General features: G+C 39.1%; 1 protein-coding gene across 9 annotated transcripts in view; it reads left to right on the top strand.

Moving 5' to 3' along the window:
- The window catches only part of Grik1 (glutamate ionotropic receptor kainate type subunit 1), a 425,302-nt gene that overhangs the window by 373,414 nt on the left and 26,173 nt on the right, over positions 1 to 25,715 (top strand). For 6 of the 9 annotated variants that reach the window (XM_045150716.1, XM_045150717.1, XM_004654403.2 and 3 more), the window contains 4 exons: positions 474 to 677; positions 1,407 to 1,630; positions 9,006 to 9,124; positions 13,458 to 13,675. In XM_045150716.1, coding sequence (XP_045006651.1) covers positions 474 to 677; positions 1,407 to 1,630; positions 9,006 to 9,124; positions 13,458 to 13,675 — 765 coding nt within the window. Of the gene's footprint in view, positions 1 to 473; positions 678 to 1,406; positions 1,631 to 2,936; positions 3,046 to 9,005; positions 9,125 to 13,457; positions 13,676 to 25,715 lie in introns of those variants that run through there. The other 3 variants (XM_045150718.1, XM_045150719.1, XR_006637239.1) reach the window with 3 other exon arrangements.

Below are 25,715 nucleotides of genomic sequence, written 5' to 3'. Positions count from 1 at the left end.
CACAGAACCCCGCCTCCCCCTCCCCCCCCCCGTCAGATGTAAAAGGAAAATATCCCATATAAGGAGGGAGGAAGTAAGGAGAAAAATGATGTAAGAAATAGTCTACATCTAGAGAGGATGGAATATAGGTTTGACAATTTTAGCAGAAGTAGGAAGGCAAGCCACTGACTTTAGTGCTCTGTACTCTTCTTTTTTTTTTTTTTTTTTTTTTTTTTTTTAAGTTTTTCAAGGTAGGGTCTCACTCTAGCCCAGGCTGACCTGGAATTCACTATGGAGTCTCAGGGTGGCCTCGAACTCACAGCGATCCTCCTACCTCTGCCTCCCGAGTGCTGGGATTAAAGGCGTGCGCCACCACGCCCAGCCAAGTGCTCTGTACTCTTATGAATTATCTTCAAAGATGGATTTTTCAGGATACTGATGAGGCAGTTCTTTTAATGATAGCAGAGCTTTCATGTCCAGTTTGTTTCATTTAGGAAGAGCCCTATGTGATGTATAGGAAGTCGGATAAGCCCCTATATGGAAATGACAGATTTGAAGGATATTGCCTGGATCTGCTGAAGGAATTGTCAAATATCCTGGGTTTCCTTTATGATGTCAAACTGGTCCCTGATGGCAAATATGGAGCCCAAAATGACAAAGGAGAGTGGAACGGGATGGTGAAAGAACTCATTGACCATGTAAGCACAAATGCCTCTGGTATGTCTGAAAGTGTTTGACAGGAAGAAAAGAAGAAGAAGAAAGGGTTGAATGCATGTCAGAAGAAATTTTTCTGATTTCTCTTTTGTAATCAGAAAAATGATTTTCTTTAAAGGAGGGTAAAACACCTAGGCATGAAGTTTTCTCATTCTAAAGGGCAGGTGAAGATAAAAGTTTAAGATAGAAATTTATAGGTTCAACATTCATACCAAAGAATAAGCTTCAGTGGTCTGTAATTTAGATCAAGAATTCTAAGTTTGTAGGCTCAGAATAAAATTTTATCTTATCAACTGATATTATGACCAAGCTGTTTGATCCTTCCTTTCACATGTCCTTTTGTGAGATATGCATTAGTTCCAGTATTACTTTCCTCTTTCTCCCTTCCTTCTCCCACCCCCTCCCCTCTGCATCAGCTTTCCTTCCTCTTGCTTCTCATCTCCTTCTCCCTCCCTCTCTCTCTGTCTCCCTGTCTCTTATTCTTTATTTCTCTCATATTTCATAACTGCTGGTTTCTCATTGCTGATAACTACTATAAGATCCTGTGCAAATCATTATTTCATATTAATGTCAATCATCACCCTGAAAGCTCTTTGTATGAAGAGAATTTGCAGTCGATAAAATGAATCATGGGTACCCAAAAGAAGAAAACGTCTAGACATTTGCAGAACACAGAGACAACTAAGCTGACAATCTTGGATTTGCTTTTGCAGAGGGCTGACCTGGCAGTGGCTCCTCTGACCATCACTTACGTGCGGGAGAAAGTCATAGACTTCTCCAAGCCCTTCATGACCCTGGGCATCAGCATTCTCTACCGGAAGCCCAATGGAACCAACCCAGGTGTCTTCTCCTTCCTCAACCCTCTGTCTCCAGACATTTGGATGTATGTTCTGTTGGCCTGCTTAGGAGTCAGTTGTGTGCTCTTTGTGATTGCAAGGTAAGATTGAGAATACTGACATCACAATAACAGCCTATCAACATCACATTTCAAAATGCAGAGACTTAAAGCACACTTTTATTTTTGTTTATACTTGCATTTTTTCAAGGTTTCTATAGAAAGCCATGTTGAATATGAATACCTCCTGATTGTTCATACACTTTAAAAATCTTTTTAAAAGAAGATAATGTTTTATATTAGCTTAATTTTATCAGCAATTTAAGCCACATATAAAGTGATTTTTATGCATTTTCTGTAAGTTATGGTATGATAAAAGCAGTGGCTCAACTAACATACCTAAAATGCTTCAATAAGAACATGAGGGCTAGAGAGATGGCTTTGCAGTTTAAAGCACTTGCCTGAAAACCTAATGACTGGGGCTCACTTTCCCAGTACCTCTGTAAAGCCAGATGCACAAAGTGGCACATGCACTGGAGTTTGTTTCCAGCAGCTAGAGACATGGAGGACCCATTATTTCTCTCTCTCTCCCTCTCTCTCCTTGCAAATAAATAAATAAAAATAAAAAGAATATAAAATAGCCAAGAATGGTGATACACACCATTAATTCCAGCACTCAGGAAACAAAGATAGGAGAATTGCTGTGAGTTCAGACCAGCCTGGGACTGTAGAGTAAGTTTCAGGTCACCCTGAGCTAGAGTAAGATCATACCTTGAAAAAAAAAAAAAAAGGATAGAAATGATACATGATATTTGACATCTGGAATGCTTGGATGAGCAAACAGATAAAAGTTAGTTAGAAATAATTATAGGAAATGACAAACGGTACAATAAAAGATACTAAATCCCTAAGAATAAAGAAAAAAATACTTTCAAAATTCTATGAAATTTATCTTTAAAATCATTGCAGAAATTTTAAAAATTACAGAAGTAGCACTGAAAGTAGAGTATGAAAGTATGATTTTTTTCTGTACTTTGGAAAATTCTAAGACCTTACATATGTGTGCTCAGTAAATACTCATCCTCTGAGCTATAAAGGCCATATTGAATTCTTTATGCTACCATAGACATGTTTCAGTTTAGGTTTACTTTGGAGGTTTAGCTATTTAACCATTCTGGACTATACAACTCTTCCAGGGTTTTTAATCCCTCTCAGTAGGTCACATATCCTCTAAATGCCTTTGATTCTAAATTTGAAATAGCTGCTTTATGTTGCCTTAAATATCTGATATCCCTAGATTACCATGTGAAAGACTTGCTTTATAGCTTATGTCCTTACTTTCAACCTTTTTCAACTTTCAACAAAATTCAGAGAATTTTCCCCTAATCAATGTTTGTTTTCTCTCCAGGAATTTATAAGAGAAATATGTCTTCATGCTAGCTCCTTGTCATTATCTACTGCCCGATTGTGATTGATGCCAGGTTACTCTTTCCCTGGAGTAATTACAAAGAAAGCTTGGGAAAATAACCCAAGCTGGAAAAATGTAGAAGATCCACAAGGCAGACACAGGCAGACTGGATAAGCAGGTCTCTCATGAGCGGCTATGTGTGCACTCGAAGTGAAAGTCTGGAAGTCTCTATCATTTATAAAATATACCATGGCCAAACCACAAATGCTATACTTTTTCTAAATAGTGATCAAGGTTCTCTTTTAATACACCTTTCTTTAGAAAATAAAATTCTGGCTATATATGTCAACATTCTCTCTGATACATTAATTTTCGAGGGCAATGATTCCCAAGTGGGAGAGATTTTAACCCCCAGAGACATTCAGCATTGTCTGGAAATATTTTGGAAGGTGTCATACCTGGGTGTGAGGGGTGCTCATCAGATAAGGTGGGTAGATGCTAGAATGCTACTAAAGATTCTACAGTATGTTGGACACACGCATGCATGCACACACGCGGATTATTAACTTCAGAACATCATTAATTGCAGGGCTGAGAAATCATGCTCAGGGAAATCTTAGAATATGTTGCCAGGCTGGGGCAATGGCTCAGGGGGTAAAAGCACTACTCAAAAGTGCTGCTCAAGCATGATGACCCAAGAGTTCAGATCCCCAAAACTCACAGCAAAGCCAGACATGGTAGCATACATCTGTACCACCAGATGGGAGACAGGGACATGAGAAACCCTTGAAATCCAACAGTTAACTAGCTTGACAGAGGCAAATAAGAGATCCTGCCTCAAACAAGTTGAAAGACAAGGATCAACACCTGAGATCATCTTTGGACTTCCACATGCACACTGTGACATGTACACACACACACACACACACACACACACACACACACACACACACCATACATATACAAAGATATTTTATTTTAAAAGGAATATGTTGCCTTAAAAATCAAGTGTTTAGAAAACAAGTTAAGTACCTCTCAGGATATCCCTCTCATCATAATTCCTAAGTAAAGTAAGCACTGCCCTACAATGTGAAACAGCCACATACTATGAGGTGCCCTCTGGCAATAAACCGTCTTGTATTGACTTGCCTTATTCCCTGCCAGAGAATCTAACTGAGTCATCCAAAGTGCAACATAAAAGTGAGTTTCCATGTCCCCAGTCCATGGTTTTTATCTATGCTGTAATATTAATCAATAAAAGAGTCCAGACAACATTGATGAGAATGTATATTGTTTATTACAGGAAAGGTGACCAAAGATGGTAGGGCAAACATGTGTTCATATCACCCAGAGGTCCTCACGAGTACACAAGTTAATGACATCTTTTCACACCTATCCCAAATGTGCCTTTAAATCACATTTTTGTCATCAGACTGTGTCAGAAACAGTGGAGCATTTCCATTCTTATCCATTTTATTTTGGAGTCTGCGTCTTCATAAGCTATTGCAGACCCTCTGTACTTCTGAATCCATCCCCCATGAGTGTCACCCACTAGTTGCTGTGAGTGTCATTTATAAAGCAATTCTTCCTCACTCATCCATGCTCCTTCTCTCCCATTTTGTCTGCCTTTTACTTGCTCTGACTCCTGGAAAAGTGTGTCAAATGCAAAGTTCCAAACAGCCTAGGGAAGAAATACAAAAGCATGAAATTGTGGAGAATAATGTCCTGCAGGCAGCGCACAGGCACGCTGTCGTGGAGCCGTGGAGCGGGTACTCGCCCTCTCCTCTACACCTCGGAGGGAGGGCCTGCTCCTAGCTCATAGAACCACTAAGTGTGGTCCCAAGTCAAATCCTGAGTGGCGTATGTGCCGGTTTACCTTCGCACCGTTAGAATCTGAGAGCATGAACTAGACCCTTCTGCACTAATAAGTAGAGACATAAAATGGCTTTAGTTTCTCATCTCACTGGTTGGCATTCAGTGTTAGTAACATGGAAATGGAAAGCAGTTAAAATCATAATCAGCCTTCACTGTAGAGACACTTTGGAATTTATGTTGTGAAGTATAGCCTCTTAGGCTCTTTTGAAGGGGAAAAAATAAGCCCAGTGTGGCATTTAAGCTAGCACCCTCAACCAGATAGATGCTTAGACATCATTTGCTGAACTGAGTTGAACTTTTAAAGTTGAAAAGCATCAGTGGAATAACTAAGGGAAAAATATAAAACTGCAAGTTACTATGACTTATGACAGGTTTATATGTCCATGTTTGTGTTTTGCAATTGACTGTTCATTTGTTTCTTTTTTGAGAACTATCTAACCTCAAAGAATTAGTTTCTGATGAACTCACAACTTAAATGGACCAAACATCCAGATGACACAGTGTTGCTCACATTTTGTGATTTGTAAAACCACATGTTAGTTTTTCTAAAAAATGTTTGCTTTTCTAAAAATGTACTTTCTAAGGTTGGCATTCAGCAAACAGTAAAAAAAAAAAAAAAAAAAAAAAAAAGGAGGAAGCCCTTAAAAGTAGATTTGAGGGTTGGAGAGATGGCTTAGAGATTAAGGTGTTTGCCTGCAAAGCCAAAGGATCCCTGTTTGACTCTCCAGGACCCACATAAGCTAGATGCACAAGGGGGCACATGAATCTGGAATTTGTTTGCACTGGCTGGAGGCCCTGGCATGCCCATTCTCTCCCTCTCTCTCTCCCTCTCTCTCTCTCTCTCTCTCTCTCTCTCTCTCTCTCTCTCTCTCTCTCTCAAATAAACAAATAAAATGTCTTTTTAAAAAAGTTATTTTTAAAAAAGTAGATTCAAAGTTTATAACAGAAATCCAATGATTATATAACAAGTTCAAACATAACCTTCTCCTTTGAAGGATTAACTTATCTCGCTCTCTTAACTCAGCCTAATGTCTATCCTCATGCATAAAAGAGAGAGGCCCTTATTTAGAATGTCCTGGACCCAGGAAGATGGCCCAGCAGATAAGAGCACTTGCTATGCAACAACAGGCACCTAATTCACCAGCACCTGCATAAATAGCTGGCAGCAGTTACATATGCCTTTATTATCATTCCTGTCAAGAGACAGAGATCAGACTGGATGACTGCCCAATTGCCAGGGCTTGCTGGCCAGCTGTTCTGACAGTAAACAATGACTCTGGTTTCAATGAGAGACTCCATCTCAATAAAACCAGCAGAGGAGCAATAGAAGAAGACACTCGATGTTCTCCTCTGGCTTCAGTACATGTCACATTTGTATAAATCACACACATGTATCACACTACATATTCACACACCACAAAGTATTAATTGAGAACCACAATATGAATGTCACTATATCTTCCATTCAAATATATGCATTGTAAATGTAAACATAAATCCAAATAAAACATTCATATTTCAATATGAAGTTACTATTCTGGGTTTTATATTTTTCTCTTGATTTGCTTTTGGATACAGTCTGACTATAACTCTAGATGGCCTTGAACTCATTAGAGAACCCATGCCACCTTCAAACTCAAGGCAGGCCTACTGCCTCGTCTCCCTAATGCTGGAATTATATACATACATTGCCATGCCATGCAAAAAACTACTATTCCTTATGCCAGTTTTGACATGAATTCTGAGTTCATCTGTCCCTTTCTTTGTCATGTGATGAAAGGTCAATACTGATGAATTGAAGGTCATTTGGAGATAGCAGTGTCAGATTACTATTCATGTAGGCCATGCATTAATCTTAAACTCAGACCTCCTGGAAGTGACATGTTATCACAGTAGCAACACTTAGGCAGACATTAGGAATCTCAAGTTTCAAGTTGAAATATCTATATCTGGGCAGTAGGTATGTCTTTTGCATTATAAAAAGCCAAGATCTTGCAGCACAGCATTAGGCCATTCTTTAGGATTCCTCAATTCACATGCTCCCTAACTCACTCGAAATCCAAGAGAAATTGGCATTAGGCAAACAAGGTAGAACCACACTGATGTTTAGACAGTTCCCTTATTCCCCACAGAAAATTCAATTAATTGCTAACTTATAAGTGCAAACCATGCAAACATAGAAAATTTAAAAGCAATATTCCAAGAAGGTGTGCTCATAGATCAGGACATAGCTGGTGGATAGATACCAGCATATCAGGGGCTGGTCATTGGCAGGTTTTATGGTCTATTTGGGAAACCCACTCTCTTGACTGTTAAGCCTTGTAATTTATTGCAATTAATATTTCAAAATTATGGTATAAGTGGCAATGATATTGTTTAAGTAAGAGCATCTTTATTCTGCACACTGTTTCAATTAGTAGGTTCATTAATATTGCTATCCATCCCTTTAGCTCAGCAAACTACTATAGTTATGAGAGTGTATAAATTCAAAACTTAATTATACTGTTGAAACAGTAATTAAAATGGATGGGCATGGCATTGTCAATTAAAGCTATATTTATAAGCTTCACAGGAGCCTGCATCATATACACCCTGATGCTGTGGAGACTCCATGGTAATGAGTTGGATATCATTATAGTGGAATAAATGACCTGGCTGTTCTCCAGATCCCCCTAAGACGAAGACTCTTGCATACTTTCCAGAAGGGGGTTAAGAAAAGGGTTTTCATTAGGATGAGCTATCTACCCATCCCTTGTACACGAATCACAGTATGTCCTGCTTTCAGCTGTAGATAATATATCCACCTGCAGCCCAGTTCTCTCCTATGCATCAACAACCCACCATTGTTTACTGCTGAAACCTTATGGCTAAGCATGTGTCCCATATGTTTTCCTTGGTGTTTTGGTATTTAAACATTCATCCAACACTCCTACTTGCCTGAAAGGGACCTAGCAGCAAATGGCAATGCTTCCAGGGTTAACAATGATTGCATTTTAAATCATTACCAGATTACTCTGCTGAAAATCTCTTTTTGGAAAAATAAGCTCCCCTTGGCAAGATCGTGCCCCAAAGTACTCTTGGAACAGGGAAGCCCATTGGGTCCCACAAGTAAGACAGAACTTTAAAAACAATAGAACAAACCCAGTTTCCAGATATTTATTTCAAACATCACCGTTAGAGATATCAAGATTTCACTTTATTTTAAAAATAAGTAAACAGAGGATAAAGAGGTAGTCTGAAATTGCTCAGGCAGACTTCCTTAGCTACAAGTTGTCTCCCCAGAAGCTGACAGCCCACCACCATGCAGAGAACATGACAGCAATTCTGCAGATAAGCCACTTTCTACCAACCAGGGTCAGTACTTAAATGACTGCAGGGTGTAGTTCTGAAAACAATTCAATTAAAAACAAGTCAAGAGGAAATTATAAGCTTAAAATTCTCTGTTGAGTCATGCTGTAGAGTTAATATTCATATCTTCCTTCAGTGGGCTGTGATACTTCAAAACTGAAATTTTGTCTTGTCACACACACAAAAAAAGCCAACAATTGTGATTTGTGTTTACATATCCCATCCTGGAAATGTGTAATACTTCCCACATCCAGCCTTTCTTTTTGTTCCTGATTTTTTTTCATCCTTGCATGCCCTGTGAAGCCTTATATAATCAATCACCAAATGCTATCACCCCTGTTAAGCAACTGAACAAAGAAATCCCCGGAATCCCCAGAGGGCAAGTCAACCCTCTTCTCTGTGCTCTCCCAGGACCCAGCAGGATGCCATCTCAGCAGTGCAGTCATTCCACAGTGCAGGACGCATGCTCTCTATTGAGCTGCTCCTGCTGGGGCACAAACTCAGGGGTGAGGAAACCTTGCTATACAGTTCCTCTAATTGTTCAGTGAAATGGAAAGGACATCTCAGCAGGACTGGGGAGGCCTCAACCAATGGGTTACATCCAGAAATAAGAAGTCTGATCAATATGAACTTGAGGGTTTTTTGTTTTTTGTTTTGTTTTTTTTTTTGCTGTGTTTTGTTTTGTTTTTGCATTTTATCTGTCAAAGATGTGTTTGTGCACCTGACCTTTCATCTTCAGTTTGCTGTCTCTATCAATAACTGTTGAGTTTTCTTCACTGCTCAGGTTTTGCTGATGCCTCTCGTGTTTCTCTGATATTGACAGGCTGTTTCTGTTAACTGCCACAGGTTCACACCGTACGAGTGGTATAACCCCCACCCGTGCAACCCTGACTCAGACGTGGTGGAAAACAATTTTACTTTGCTAAACAGTTTCTGGTTTGGAGTTGGAGCTCTCATGCAGCAAGGTACACCGGTTGCCCACTTTTGTGACTTGCATCCCACAGTCTGCTGACAGGCTTCTGTGCTGGTAAACTCCACTGTGAAGCTAGGGGATAGGCTGATAAAACATTCCAGAGATCTAACATTACAGCAGCTGACTTTCTAACTACTTCTCAAGACTAAAAGAAAAAAATGTGTCCTACCTGGAACTTTCTTCCTATATATCTAAAATAGCAGGCCTTTTAAGGATTGACTATACATTTTCCTTTGGATAGTAATGAATTAAGTACCTGTATTAGTTGCTTATCTCATAGTTATTAACATAATATCTGTCAAGAAGCAACTTTAGGGAGGAAGAGTTTATTTTGGATGACTGTTTGATGGTCCAAGATGGAAGTAGCTGGTCACATCCCATCTGCAATCTGGAAGCAGACAGCAAGGAACACCCATGCTCAGCTCACTTTCTCCTTTTCCCATTTCTAGTCAGTTCAAGACCCCAGTCCATGGACTGATGCTGTCCACATTTAGAGTGGGTCTTCTCTCTTCAGTTTAAACTTTCTGGAAACTGTCACAGACACATTTCTACATGATCCTAAATCAAATCAAGTTGACAGTGAAAGTCAACCATCACAGAATGTTAGAATGTTTTTAAGATTCTTCATAGATAGACATGTAAGCCTATTCTGTCTTTGCCATACCCTACATATCAAAAGTTTGAAAGAAATGAAATTTAAATCCAATGAAAAATAAGTTCACTTAGTTCCCTCCAATTGCTAACAATACCTAGAATTTCCACCTGATTACCACTCTGACAAACCCTACTGAGATTCACATAATTTTTTACAATCTCCTTCCATTTATAACCATAGCAACAGTAAACTGTAGAGACTGGGGAAGAAAATTGAATCCAACGAAATGTAATGTAGTTTATATTTTTTCTATAATTTCAGGGATTTTTGCTTTTGCTATGGGGAAGGAAGTTCCTTTAACCTTTCGAAGAAATCCATCTTTTTGTGGATTTTCTTCAACTGTGATTCCAGGCATATGGTCTTCTAGAAAGTACTTCTAGGATTAAATGCATTAATTAAAGAAAATAATAAGTCACAGATTATGTTGTGTTTGGAATATCTGTTTATTTGACAATAAGCTGCAAAATAAATTGGCAAAAGAAAAATCAAACTGGGATATACATTAGACAGGTTTGTTATTTGGAAGTGAGTCTAAGGTTTTCCACTAAGAAAAAAATGCCATACCAGTTTTAATGGTTGTATTGTATCTCCAGATGTGAATGATATAGACAGGCAGGCAGAAATATATACAGAGAAAATATGCTTTAGGGGTCTTTGGTGTGGATAAGGCAAATCAAATAACTAAAGGCCATGGGCAAAAGCTTGTCTTTTGTACAATTATGTATACTTTCCACAGACACTGTTAAATAGGTATAAATACCATCAAACTAAGAAATCACTAGCAATAATTTAAAGCATAGAAAAGAGCTATAACATACTTAAAAAAAAAAAAGCACTAGAAGCCATATCTGCTTTCCCAGTGCATTTAATTTTTAGGGTCTTTGTCTAATAAGCAATTACTTTCAGAATGAAGGAAACTTCCTTCCTTCCAGTATACCTTACCTTCTCCAATATTAGACTTGAAATGATGCCCATGGTTCCATGGAGCGTACAGCAAGCCCGTGCAGGCACATGCATCTGTGACGTGCGTGCACCCAACCCCAGAACTTCTCCCACATATTCTCCCCATCTGGAGTTTACCAGCATCCGCAGCAAACTGTGGGATGTGGTGTCTGTTAGTTACCACTACCTTGGGTACATGACAGTCAGCCCCAACCAGACTCTGCTTGTCTTTCCAGAAGTTCGCAAACATTTATCAGGCCCAAGAAACATTTCCACTTACAGAGTCGGGGTACTCTTGACAGCTAGTGCGTCCATCCTGGGCACATGGGGTATTGGACCAGGTAGCTGTTCTCTGTTGCATTCTCTCTTGTTCGCAGAAAGCTTGTCATTGAACTCGATTGGAAAGCATTCTGTTTCATTTCTTTCTGGATGTGATGATCAGACGTTCTCTTTTCTACAGAGCGAGAGCAAAGTCTGGCTCAGGACTGGCTGTCATGTCTGGGGTAAAGGCACTAAAGCGGCTTCAGCAAGTCCTCTCATCCTGAGTACCTCCCCGTGGTCGGTGGCCCTGTGCTGTGCTAGGTTGCTTTCGTGATGTCATCCTCTAGAATACTGAATGTACACAAATCATCTCTTCTTGAGGGAGGCCGTTTCTAAGTGCATCCTAATGTTGGAATTACGAATTTAGAAATAAGCAAAATTATGTGAAAGTTTTAAAACAACACAAAGGAATATTGAGAAATTTCACTGTTACCACCTACTGAAAGTTTAAAATGTGATTCCAGTAGGTTTCTGTTTTCCTAGATGTCCAAGAGAATTTCATCCAAAAATACAAGTATTTATTTTAAAGTGGAAGAGATGTGGATTTATATTATCACATGTCAACAGTTTGTCATTCTTTTGTCTGTCCAGTTTTACTATCAGATAATTTGCAATTATCCTTATATGTAAATAAGTTTAAGGTTTTTCTTTTCAGCAGCCTAACCAAATAATGTAGTCAGTCAAAATATATCTATTTTAATGTGCTAGTTGTTCCTAATGGCTATTTTATTTAAAAAGTGGTATTTTAATGATAACCAACCAGAGATCTAAAACAATATGATGATATTGCCACAAGGCTGCTAGATGAATTAAGCACACAGATATGAAACAACCTTGGGCTTTAAAGTCTCATACCCCAAGGCATACAAGTCCCACGAAACCAGAATATGAGAGCAACTGAAACAAATCATTCCACTAAGTCCTTGGAGGCAACTTTATGGAAACTGTTATAAGTCTGTAATATTACAGATGCAAATGTAAACATCCAAATGGGGGAAATATAAAATGCATTTAAACCATTTACCTCATGAACGGTATAAAGCACAGAGGTACCTAGCAGTATTAGTAGGATATTTCTGTTTACGTGAAGCCCAGAACTCTGCCAATCTTCACCTGCTTATAATTGGCCTTGAGTTTGTTTTAATTTCATGAGCAATGTGTTTATCTATTGACACCTGAGCACCGACTGATTGTTTATAGGCTAGTAAACTCCAACTTTCTTTTCCATCTTACGCCATTGCAAACCACAAATTTCAAAACACCCAGTTTAGTATAGAGAAAGGATCTTTTTTAGTCCGATGTCTGACCCTCGAAACTTCACACTTTGGGATTTTCAGATGAGTGTGCCCACCAGTACACACTTATCTTTAACTGTCTTAAATACAAACTCTGTCATGCCTTCAAGTTGATGGAAAAAATACCACACAGAGAAGGAAGAGCAAATTCCAGGCAAAATGAGCTAGTCAAAACCCATTCAGGAGTCGGTACAACTGCTGGAAACTCAGTCACACTTTTGTTCTCCTCTAATCCCTCTAGTAGATCTATAGACATCCACTGCGTTAAGGTGAGCTAGATGGTTTACGAGGCAGTTGTCTTTCGTGTAAGCAAACATGGCTGAAGAAACATATTAAGTGCCTCCATGTTCTATCTTTTAAAAGTAACCATGTACAACCTGAATGAAATTCAAAGTGTATACCGTTACAAGAAATAGTAAGTCTGCACCTAAGAAATGGCCAGGGTTTTAAAGTGTAATTATTAAACAGTTCACTATTTAAGGTCAAAAATAAGCTTTTCTGTGACTGTATTCCATTCCAGCCAAAAGATTCTAAATTAGAAAAAAATAAACATGTCCTTAAAATTAACATAAAACTAAATAAAATGACATCTTCAAGTATGTCTGTACTTCATTACATTTCATTTGTAAAATTCCAATATTTTATTCAATTTTATGTTATAAACTGCATGTTATGTAATCTTTTAAGTGTCTCATACTATTTAATCTAAATAAGAAAAAATTATCATTTTAATGCTTTTCACAATTATACAAAAACCTAGAACATTTTATTTCACACTATACAATGAATACATTTTAGACAACAATAAGTTCAGAATTCTGAAAATTAACTTTTTTCAGTTTTAAACAAAATAAAATTTAGGCAGAATAAATCTCAGGGTGAAAAACATTTTAAGGCAGGTAGATTTTTTTTTAACACTTTGAGAAGAATCAATAATGAATGAAAACAAGGTTATTTAGATTTTTCTCCATCTCCACAAAGTGTACTTATTTCTTCTTCATACAAGACAGTCGATCCTCTTTGGGTTTCTCCGCTAGAATAGTGATCAATTATCAGATTTCTCTTTCTTGCTAACCCTGTTTAACACCCTGAATCTGATGATGCCATCGCAGGATCAGAGCTGATGCCCAAAGCTCTATCGACCAGAATAGTTGGAGGAATATGGTGGTTTTTCACCCTAATCATCATTTCATCCTACACTGCCAATCTTGCTGCCTTCTTGACAGTAGAGAGGATGGAGTCCCCTATAGATTCTGCGGATGATCTGGCAAAGCAAACCAAAATAGAATATGGGGCAGTCAGAGATGGCTCAACAATGACCTTCTTCAAGGTAAGAACCTCATAAGATGTTCTTAGTGGTTACTGAATACTGGGAGGAGGGAAGAGAAAATAAGAGTTTCTTCAATTAAAACAAAATAAGTTTGGCCAGGTATGGTGGTACACTCCTTTAATCCTAGCACTTGGAAGGCTGAGGTAGGAGGATTGAGGCTAGCCTAGGCTACAGAGTGAGTTCCAGGTAAGCCTAGGCTAGAGGGAGATCAAACTCATAAGGCGCAGTTAGCATTTGATGGTTCCTAGGGAAAAGAAAGACATTTTCTTTTTATTTATTTATTTTTGTTATTTTTGTTTATTTATTTGAGAGAGGCAGAGAGGGACAGAAAGAGGCAGATAGGGAGAGGGAGAGAGAATGGGTGTGCCAGGGCCTCCAGCCACTGCAAACGAACTCCAGACGCATGCGCCCCCTTGTGCATCTGGCTAACGTGGGTCCTGGGGAGTCGAGCCTCGAACCGGGGTCCTTAGGCTTCACAGGCAAGCACTTAACCGCTAAGCCATCTCTCCAGCCCAAGAAAGACATTTTCTTAAGTGGTGTTTCCACTGGTAAGTTGTGAGGCTGGAGAGATGGTCCAGCAGTAAAGGTACTTGCCTGCAAAGCTTAGTGACCAGGGTTTGACTCCCTAGTACCTACATAAATCCAGCTGCAGTGGTATATGCATCTGGAATTTGTATGCAGCTGCTGGAGGCCCTGGTATGCCCCCCCCCTTCTCTCTCTCTCTCTCTGTCTCTCCTTGCAAATAAATAAATAATCATAAAAATTTTAAATAAAAATAAGTTGCCCATACTACAGTCATGCTCATACAGGCAACCATAAGTAAAGTAATAGGTTACCAAAGACCGAAAAAGAAAAAGAAACAGGAAGAAGGAAGGGAGGGGGAAAGGAAGGGAAAAGAAAAGAAGATATCAAAGTAAGGGGGTATGGATTTAAAACAGGAGGGTTCAATGGGAGTTAGGAAAAAGGAGAAGATAATGTGTTGTAAATGTGGTCATGATAAATTGTCAAAAATAGGCTGATTAATAGAAACAATGTATCCCAACAAAAAGATACTGGGTAATTTTTGTTAATGAAATAAAATTCTGTATGACATAATCCCATTATGAGGAAACTGCCTTTAGCATACAGCAATTTCTTTCATCTGCAAGTTTTTCTATGCCCATTTTTTGAAACCAAGTCTCATATAGTCCAGGCTGGCTTCAAATTTCCCATGTAGTGGATGCTGACCTTGAATCCTGATCCTCCTGCCTGTACCTCTGAAGCATTAGGATTACAGATGTGTGCCATCACATTCTGCTTTATGCTGAATTTAATACACTCAGATCTATAAATTAACATCCCCAACATTCTCTTTGTCTTTATATTAGGAAAAATTGCAACTTCCTGAAGACAATCTAATCACCTTTTTTTTTTAATTTTTTATTTATTTATTTGAGAGCGACAGACACAGAGAGAAAGACAGATAGAGGGAGAGAGAGAGAATGGGCGCACCAGGGCTTCCAGCCTCTGCAAATGAACTCCAGACGCGTGCACCCCTTGTGCATCTGGCTAATGTGGGACCTGGGAACCGAGCCTCAAACCGGGGTCCTTAGGCTTCACAGGCAAGCGCTTAACCGCTAAGCCATCTCTCCAGCCCTCTAATCACCTTTTAACTACCCACCTTTCCAAAAAAATAAAGAATTTTTTAATCTAAAATTTTGACAGCCAGAATATTTAAATGTCATAAGGTTTTCTTTTCAGTACTTGATGAGCTAAAAATACATGACCAAAAATGTGTTGATATTGGAATTATTTGAGAATTAAATCTAAAAACATCCCAGGGAACTCTAATATTGCATTGCGCCAGTAAAGGTCACTGTTCTCCTCTACGCCTGAGGCTTTCCAGGAACTGTGAGTGCCTGACAGGCACCAAGGGAAAGTGATGCTAGTGTGGCTTTTGTTTCAAGATCAAGTGTGTATCATTGTCCAGGTCTTTTTAATGAATTACCCTGAATAAGGAAGCTGATTTCTGCCTTGCTTATGGAATAGGCCTTAATACTTTATTACCAAATCTCACATACCACACTACCCATTAAATGGATTTACTAGACCCAATAGGCTAGAGATAATAACATTTGCCTCTTCACTCTATGTGTGAAGGTACGAACTCCAGGAGCTCAAGCTGTCTCAATCCTGGCCTTTCTAGTGAAGGGGCTCGAGACTTCTTGTTCAGAGCACAGATAGAGGTAAATGCATTTGTGAGTCATGGGAAAACATGTACAGCCAAAATGAACTAGCCATCAGACTATCAAAAGTGAAGTTTTCAGTTCAGGACTGAGTGGACTTGTGAAGCATACTAATTTAGAAACAAAAGAAAGGGAATGTTAAAAAAAAAAAAGTGAGCTGTTCACTGTCTAACACTATTGATTCATTAATTAGGTGATAAATTTTAGCAGTAACCTAGTAGCCACAGCAAGAACACACATAGTATGCCTAGGGTTTTGTTGAAAATCCAACTAATATAAAAAGTAACAAATACTTTTATTGTATATTAAGATATATGTATATTTTTAAGCACTGTTTTATGCATGTCACTAATTTAGTGATTGTATAAATCACAGGATTATTTCTCCCCTGGCTCATGATTGATATTTTTTTTTTCATCTTAGAACGTGTGTCTAGTATGTGTGGTATGTTGTGTTTACAATATGTGCATGTATGATGTACGTCATGTATGTGCAGATGCACACGCCCCGTGCACACATAACAAATCTAGAGCAGACCGTTGTCTGCTGTGCTCTGCACTTATCCACAGAGTCCCCTTGAGATGGTGTCTCTCACTGACCCTGGTGACCCAGATGGACTGACTGACCAGCAAGCCCCAATGTTGCTTCTGTTTCTGCCCCGCCCCCCCCCCATACACACAATTGGGGTTACTGGCAGGCGCGGGCAGGCTCAGCTTCTTTTTGAGAATGTGAATGCTAAGGAAGGATCAAACTCAGGCCCCTTGGGCTTTCCCAGACCCTTCTGCTTCACAGAAAGTGTTATTATCTTCTGAGCTATCTTGCCAGCACCTAGACTATGATATTCTAAGAGTAAATGATTACATATAAATTCACAGTGCCCCAAGTTTCTGAAACGGATTTCCTATTTCCAGTACAGTGAATAGACACCAGTCACCTCAAACTAGTGATTCATTATGATTCCTAGAGAAACTAAAGTCACTTGCCAGGCATATAAGATAGAAAAAAAAAAAAATGTGCCAAAACACAATGCAGTGCATCTGAAAAACTATCCAGGGCTGGAGAGATGGCTTAGTGGTTAAGGTGCTTACCTGCAAAGCCTAAGGATTTAGGTTCCATTCCCCAATACCATGTAAGCTAACTGCACAAAGTGGCATATTTGTCTAGAGTTAGTTTGTGATAGCTAGAGGCCCTGGCATGCTCATTCTCCTCCCCCCTCCTCCCCCCCCTCCTCCTCCTCCTCCTCCTCCTCCTCCTCCTCTTCTCTCTCTCTCTCTCTCTCTCTCTCTCTCTCTCTCTCTTTCTCATACTCACACTATCTGCCCCTCTCCCCCTCCCCTTTCTTAAATAAATAAATAAAATACTTTTTAAAACTATCCAAAGTGGTTTACTTCACTCACTGATTTGGTCTTGAAGTACAAGAGAAAGGAATGAAGAGATCCTTTGTCCATTTCAATGTACACCATGGATGATGGAGGAGGGCCGCACTTGACAGACAATACACCTGACTTTGCCACAGTCCAGTCTCCCTTCCAGTCATCTTGAGTGATTCCTGCTCTCCTGCCTCTTTGTGCAAAAGGCTGACTTCCATTTTTCCTAGCAGGCCCCTGGGTTTACTGCATTAAGACATGCCTGGAAAAAAATGGGACACAAAGACAAGTGGCCTCTCAGATCATCAGGCAAATGGTGAGGCCACCCTCTGGAGGAACTGATGTGGCAAAACACAAACCGCCTCAAGGAAAGCATCTTCAAGCTCAGAAGCCTGACCCACACTCTTCCTCCACCAGCTCTGCACTCACTCTCTCATTGTGCCCGCTCGGTGGCACCCAAAGCTGTACTGCCCTAGTTCCCATTACATAACAAGAAAAATAAACAACAGAGAGGGCGAGTGGCTTGCCCCAAAGTTACAAAGCTATCAATGAAAAGCCAATGGTTGGTCAAACTTCAGATAGTTCTAGAAAGTTTGTCCCTTGAGAGTAATGAACTGGTGGTCTGTGATCAATATCATGTCACCAGAACCAAAAACAGTGCCAGGTTACAAGGCAGGCAGTCAGAAATTATGTTTTTAACAAATGAATAAATGCATAGATGAGTAATCTCAAAGAGATGGGAGGGAGGGCAGGAGGGAGAATGAGAGAGTGAAAGAGAGAGAGAAACAGGAAAAGACGGAAGTAAATGGAAACATAGGGAGATATACAGGAAAGGACGCTGTTAACAAGTTCTTTACAAGTTAGCTTTGCTGCCCAGCACCTCTGTTTATCAAGAAAGAATTTATTTTACAAAAGAGAACAAGGACTAAATCGGATTTCATTTTCCCCCTGAGGGAGGCAAGCTGTCACAAGGGTTCAGACAGATGCACACTTGGGCTCTTAAACTGGATTAAGGACCCTTAGTTCTCAGGGTACTTAACACCCTGAGAGTGAAATCACTGAGTGACAGCAATTTCAGGCACAAGGACTCAGTCCAGACTGGGCCTCCCACTAATGTTGCCCTTCACTGAATCCCCCTTCCCTCCCTCTCTCTCTTAAGTAAAAGCAAAATCTTTGGTGTCAGAATGAACAAGCAAAACTGAATATGCCTGGTCTAGCCTTGCGCAATCAAGCTAGCTGTTGGATGAGAAGCCATTTTTAAAATTTTATTTATTATATATTCATTTATTTATTTTAGAGAGAAAGAGAGATAAGCAGATAGAGAGAGAAAATGGGGGTAGTAGGGAGTCTAACTTGGGACCTTTGGCTTTGCAGGTAAACCCATTAACCACTAAGCCACCTCTCCAGTCCTGAAAAGCCATTTGAGAGATGGATCTCATTGCAATTCAATCATGAAGACACTTCTATAAAAACAATATATCATTTACAATAGAGAATAATGAGTGTATAGTGCCCAGAAAAATACATCCCTCTAACACCCTAGTGGTGGCAACTTCTCCCTTGGATTTTAAACCAGTTATAATTAAAATGTAAGTAGTTGCAGGGGCCACTGGTATTACCAAAATTCATGACCATACCAAATGCACTAATACCTGGCATTTCTCTTGAGGCTATAGCAATTGAAGATTTTCCTGAACTGTGTCCTTAAAAGATATAACCAGAAGTTGCTAAAATTTCAACATGTCAAAATCCATTGACTTTTTCTCTGAGACTTTGCCAATCTTACCAATAGCAGTTTCCCTTTGAGTTTAGGATATGGATATTCAATTCCAAACACAAATAAACTGACAAAATTTAGACTTTTAGCCAGGTGTAGTGGTGCATGCATTTAATCCCAGGATTTGGGAGGCAGAGGTAGGAGGACTGCTGAGAGTTCGAGGTCAGCCTGCAACTATCTTGTAAATTCCAGGTCAGCCTGGGCTAGAGGAAGACCCTACTTCAATAAAAAAAAAAAAAAATTGTTTTTTAGATGTTTTAAATAGCCCCAAGTGAGTTTTCCTTATCCATCACCTGACTTCAGGTAAGGCAGACAGGACAAGCTGATATTTATTTAAGAAAAAAAATCTGGGTCATGGTGATGCATGTCTAAGAAGGGGAAGGATATTATACTTTACTACACTTCATTCACCAATTCACTTGTATGTGGAATAAACATATTGATGATCAAAGAATATTTATCCAGAAAAACTTGGATTGAAATGCAAGTTAAATTTCACAGAGATTCATAAAGCTGTAAGTGTACACCTGAAATTCCAGCTGGCATTGGCCAGAAAGAGCAGAACAACTCAGCTGCATGTTCTCAGGTCAAGGTCATGGTAGCTAATGATACTTATGAAAAGCTACATTTTCACCAGTTCATGAGCACTAGAAATCTTAAAATTTAAGCACCATGGAAAATATAATAGCCTATCTAGTCAGAGTGGCACAAGAACAATTAGCAGGCCAAGGTTAGAGAAAGTTCAAGTATTTCCTCAATCGTACAGTACTGTGGCAGATGTAGGAAATTCTCTAGATATCAGCGGCCAATTTTTTTCTCCTTATCAGTCAGTTAGTGGTCTCTTTTTCTCCTTATCAATCAGTTAGCAGAATATTTAAAATTCAGAATTTCAGCAGACTTTAACAGAAACTCTTTCATTAGTCCTTGGATTAAACTAATTAACCATCCAATATCATCTGTCATTGGCTGCCCTCTGCTCTTCAGATGAGTGGATGGTTTCTTTCAATTACTTTTAAAAAATCTGAAAAGCAAAGGCATTCCTGGCCCTCCTGACTCCCTAGAGCCAACATCACAAGACTTAAAAGCAAAGAGCAGCCAGAGCTCATGGTTAAGTTCTGTGGACACAACCTGACCACAGCTTTCCTACCTGACTTTTTCCCTCCATTTTATCCTCAAGAGGAATGGCAGCATTGGCAACCAATGGCAGCTTCTCCTGCCACTGGTAGGGCCCAGACCTTCCTGTTTCTCTGTCTCTCATGGAAACTAGAAAAGATATAAACAAAAACTGTCCATTCTCCCAGTTGTTATCCCATTAACTACTTTATGCAGTAATAAAGATACAATGTTGGTCTCACAGTGACAATGCAGTGACTGGCATTGGTTTTTGCTACTGTTGTTTATTTATCCCCAAATGCTATTTGTGCAAAATTCTAATTACCAGTTGAGGCCTAAAGCAAGCATTTGTGAGCCATCATATGAGGAGGGCACTCGTCTGAGTTCATGTTTCAGAGCTAAAGAGGAGCCCTGGTCTCCTCAGGACACTTTACAATATCAAGGCTGGGACATATATTAAGACCTCCTGGGGAATATTTCAGATTGCAGGGTCTGGAGCCAGATATCCTGCATTCAAATCTTGACTCTCTGGATAATTAGCTATGTAGACCCTGCCAAGTTACCTAAACTCTCTAGATCTTAATTTCTCGGCCTATCAATCGAGGCTAACATCTAACTCATAAGATTGCTTTAAGGAGTAAATGACTTAATAGAGGTAATGTGACTATATCACTCCTTAGCCATTTGTAAGCCTTTTTATAAGTTAGACATTTGGCGCTGGGGAGATGACTCAGCTGATGAGGTGTTGGCTGCACAAGGCTGAAAAGCTAAGTACTTGACTTCAGACTACCAGAACCCATGTAAAACTTAAAAAAAAAAAAAAAAGTGCTGGAGAAATGGCTTAGAGGTTAAGGCACTTGTCTGCTAAGTCTAGGAGCCCATATTCCATCTCTTTCTAGATCCCACATAAGTCAGGCTCACAAAGATGAGGCAAACACATAAGGTCGCACATGCCCACTAGTTGGTGCAAACATCTGGACTTTGACTTTGGTGGCTGAGGCCTTGGTGCACCAATTCTCTCTTTCTCCATCTCTCTGTCTGTCAATTTTTTTAAAAAAAATTAATCTAAAAACATTCCAGACAGGTGTAGCAGGTTTCTATAACCCCGGCATGCCTCTGGCAAGATAAGAGGTAGAGGCATGAAAGTCCCTCCAAAGTTCCTGGGCCAGCAATTCAGGTAAAACAGTGGTGAACAAAGAGACCCTGACGCAAACAAGGTGGGCAGTGAGAGCCAGCACCCATGGTTGTCTCTGACCTCCACATGCACGCATGGCATACACCACACACAAGCACACCAAAGCTGAAAGATAGCTAAAAGATAAATACTACCAACAATAACAGCCTTATCATCAATTTTAACCCTCATTGGGAGTATGATTTTTTCAATTATCTCAATTTAAAATTAGTTTGCTTAGTTCCTTATTCAGCCATTTTACTGTCAGTAATCTCTAGAATGTGTGTCTTGGAGATAGAAGAGTCCAAAAGCAACACCCAAATCAGAGATAGGAAAGGTATTCCGAGGCCATGCCAGTCAGAAACCCAAGTCCTTGGAAGCTTCTCCCTAGCACATAGAATGTATTTGCAGAAGGACCATTTTTCAGATGGTTGTTAATTAACAGATGGAGCAGCTGCCCTTAGAATCCAGCAGAGGGATAGAGCAAGGCAGTTCAATTTAATTCAGCTCAGTTTATATTTTTTACAGAATCTTCAATATGCCAGGACCAATATTGGCACTGTAGGCGAAAAGAGGAGAGCAACGGGTATACAGTCTTCTGTAAAGCTTGGAGATGTGGTAGCAAGAGGGAGACAAGATGCCTCAAACCTGTTATGTATAGCACAGCATGCACTGAGCAGCCAGAAAGTGGTAAACATCAGAAGAATTTCTTGTGAGCCAAAATGGCTATGAAACACTCATGTAAAAAAAAAAAAAAAAAAAAAAAAAACTTCTCAGTAGATTCTTGCCTATAACAAATCACTATCCTCCCAGACTCAAGCCAGAGGATTACAAAGATTAGATCAGGATTCAGTCGAAAATGATTTGGATAAAATAGGTTTTAGAAAATCACAACAGACTTGTCATTTCTGGCTTTCCATGGTCTAGGGACTTCTGACCAGCTGTGGGAATAAGGGACTCTAACCTTTATAATCTCTTTCCAGTGAGCGGTTAGGTGCCATCAGCAACCCAAAAGATATTTGTCACTGAGCCCTGCATCAGTGGAAATGAAACAAGGAGCTATTATATGTAGTCAGATTTCAGACAGAAAGCCCCTTAGGAAAGCCCAGTGTGAAGGAAGTGCTCAAACTTCTCATGCAGGAAAGTGTTCTTCACACAAGAGCTCAGTCTGTGTTTGAACAGCCAACTAATTTTACCATCGGTGTCAAAAGATAAAAATGCATTTGCTTAGGAGGGAATATGTATAAGTTCAATTTAAGTTAACCTTTTTCAAAGTCTGGTATATTGTCTGTAATGTACCAATTTTTAACTCCAGATAGGAGAAAGGAGCCTGAAAAGTATTTCAGCAAAGCAAAGGTGTTTAAATCTCACTGAGAGACTTTCTTAAAAGGAACTAGTACATTTTCAAAACATCAGAGAATCTTCAAATGTCATAACTTCTTATTAAACAAAAATCAGAATTTAATCAATGATGATGCTCATACAACATCATATCAGAAAGATAGAGGTGTCCTGATATGCCACAGGTGATTTCTTAATAGTCTTTCTTCAAAATAACCATTCTAAATTAAATCACGTTTTTTAACAGCATGAAAAGTTACTTCTTTATGAAATTATTTATCTATAAATGAAATCGCTATCTTCAGGACAACTGTTAACCTTGGATGGGTCTGTTTCACAAGTTTGAATTGTTGGTTTCTACATCTTTGGCTGAATTTTAAGGCTTTTCTTAAATCAGGAAATCAGGATTCCCCAAAAGTACACCGGAGAGACTAAAAATGTAATTATTTTGATATTTCATTTGTTTGGTGGGCATATACTTACCACATTTATAAGATTCCCTTTGGCCACTTCATATAAATATCAATAACTTCTTACACATGCATGTGTGTGCATGTATATAGTGTTATGAAAAGAAGAAAAAGAAAGAATGTAAACAGATCTGTATAGAAAATTATCACTTGCTTGAAGTAGGATTACACAGTTACTGACCCTACCACATAAAGGGGTCATATGCCTTCACTATAAAAATCTTATTATCTACTTGAGTAGATAATAGGCAGTTCTTATCTCAACGAAAAGGGAAGTGGTTCTGTCCATCTTAAAAGCATACCACACCCCAGAACTTGCACATGCCTTACATCCAACTCTGCAACTCTGGAAGGCAGGAATGTTATGAAGAGAAAGGGTAAAACAAACAGAATCCATGTTTTCTACCAGAGTCCAACTGGTGTGATCCTACAACACTGTCCCAATTTTTGTCTAAACAAATAAAGCTGTTAAAAGTCATGCAAATTCTTTCCATATGGGATGTGCTGGGTAACAGAGTTGCAATATCCCTCCTACACTAGAGATGCTGCGACCACTTGCTTCAAGTGCTTGCTCTAGAAATTCTGTCAATTCCATGAAAACATTCACCAGGCTATGAGTCATGATTTGTTCATATTTAATTATTAAAACAAATAATTAATTCCCTATTGATTAGTAACAGAGACTCTGGGTCAAGAATATTGTGGTATTGTATTCTGGCCTCTGTAACATAGAAATAATAAGGGCTACTCTGTCACATGACCACTGTGAAGGCTAACTCAATTAATATAGGCAAGATACTCATAACAGTGCTTGTCGCACGGTAAACACTGTGTTGTTATCACTAGTTTCAATGAGCATTTTTATAACTGCTCACAGAAGCATTGTAAATAACTCCCCAGTGTATGTTTAGTTTACATGCATTGTAAGGGGAAAAGTAAGAAATAAATGATGGCTATCAACACTGATACTGTTACACTCACTCCTAACATACTTCTGATGAGAACTTCTTATTCTTTGCAAACAACGGTCCCTCCACATCACAGGACAGCCACATAATCAGGTCAAAACAGACAAAATGTATTTATCTAACCCTGGAGCCTCTAGGGATTAAAATGGAATTGTGAATCTTCAGTTTTAGCAACTTTAGCTAAGAAGCTCAGAGGACATTACAAGTATCCTAATTAACTTTTGACATATTCAGTGAAATTAGAGGTACTCACTGTTTGCAATTTTTTGAGTGTGCTGTGTATAATTTAGAGTGATTTAGGTGGATCACTGGGACAGTAGAAGAGTTAGAGGTACAGAAATATTCCGTCTGTCATTCAGTCAGCCTGCCCTTTTAATACTTATAATAATTTGCTATGGAGCATAATCTTATCTTAATAAATATGATTTATGCTTTAAAAATGAACAAAGCAATCTGCTAAAAAGAATATATCTAACTTACTCTGAAAATGCTTCTTTTGGAACCAACAAAAAAGTAAGCATTGCTGAGCACGCACAACATGGCAATGGATAGAACATGGGTGTAAGCAGGAAAGAGTTCTCAGTACTGACTATTCTAGCCAACTGTGATGCATGTGTGTCACTTACTACCTGCATATACGCACAAGGGAATTGACCTAGAGAGCAGAACCAGGGGTTTTCATGATCCTTAGTGAAACTTGTCAGCATGAAGTTCTCTTGATAGATTTGCAATGATGGGAAACTTACTGTCCCTCAAAGTGTTTGAGCTGTCTCTAGGTAGATAGTTTGTTTTTGTTTTTTCAAATTTTGCTCTGTGTATTTATTTTCCATATATTGAAAAGTGATGCATGTATATAATGTATTTAATTATGTCCTGTGTGGTACTCATGTTTTCTTCAGGGAAGGAATTCATCATATTCAATTCATGGTCAAGCTAGATTATGGGGTCTGACTATTCTAGCCAACTAAGGATCATGAAATTATAATGTATGTAATTAAGCTTCCTCCTACTATTCTGTCCTTTTTTCATAACCCACTGAATTTAAGGTTAAGTTTGCATGGATGAGCATGTGGCTGGGGGTTGTTTACTGGAGCATGGGCGACTTGCCAGTGGCTAGTCCACTGAAGTAAATGGTATCCCCTCTCTGAGCAACCCTAACCCACCAGTAGTTCCCATGTAGGGATGAAGCCCCATGACTCTTTCTCCCACCCATGATGGAATGTTGACAGGTCTCCACAATCTCTATGAGCTCAAGGCCAACCTGGGACTACAGAGTAAGTTGCAGGTCAGCCTGGGTACAGTGAGACCATACCTCAAAAACAAATGAACAAACAAAACAGGTTACATTCTAGAGAGTGTTTTTCTCTTCCTGTGAACACCAAGTTTCCTTGCATCTCAATTGGCTGAAAATTCCAATATTAAATATATTGGAGCTCTACAGTGGTAAACTTTGCAAAGGAAGAGACCTTTACAAGAAAACAGAAAGGTGCTTCTCCAGCTCCTGAATATTTGTTCCTATTTTGTTGGAGCAAAAATTGCAAGAGGTGAAAGGTCTTAAAATTGCTCTTCTTGCTTAAGTATGCCCATGCTCCCTACCAAGTAAGA

This window comes from Jaculus jaculus, chromosome 5 (assembly GCF_020740685.1).
Source record: "Jaculus jaculus isolate mJacJac1 chromosome 5, mJacJac1.mat.Y.cur, whole genome shotgun sequence".
NCBI classification, from domain to species: Eukaryota; Metazoa; Chordata; class Mammalia; order Rodentia; family Dipodidae; genus Jaculus; species Jaculus jaculus.
The sequence above is the reverse complement of the archived record's forward strand: the minus strand, read 5'-3'. Positions and strand labels throughout refer to the sequence as shown.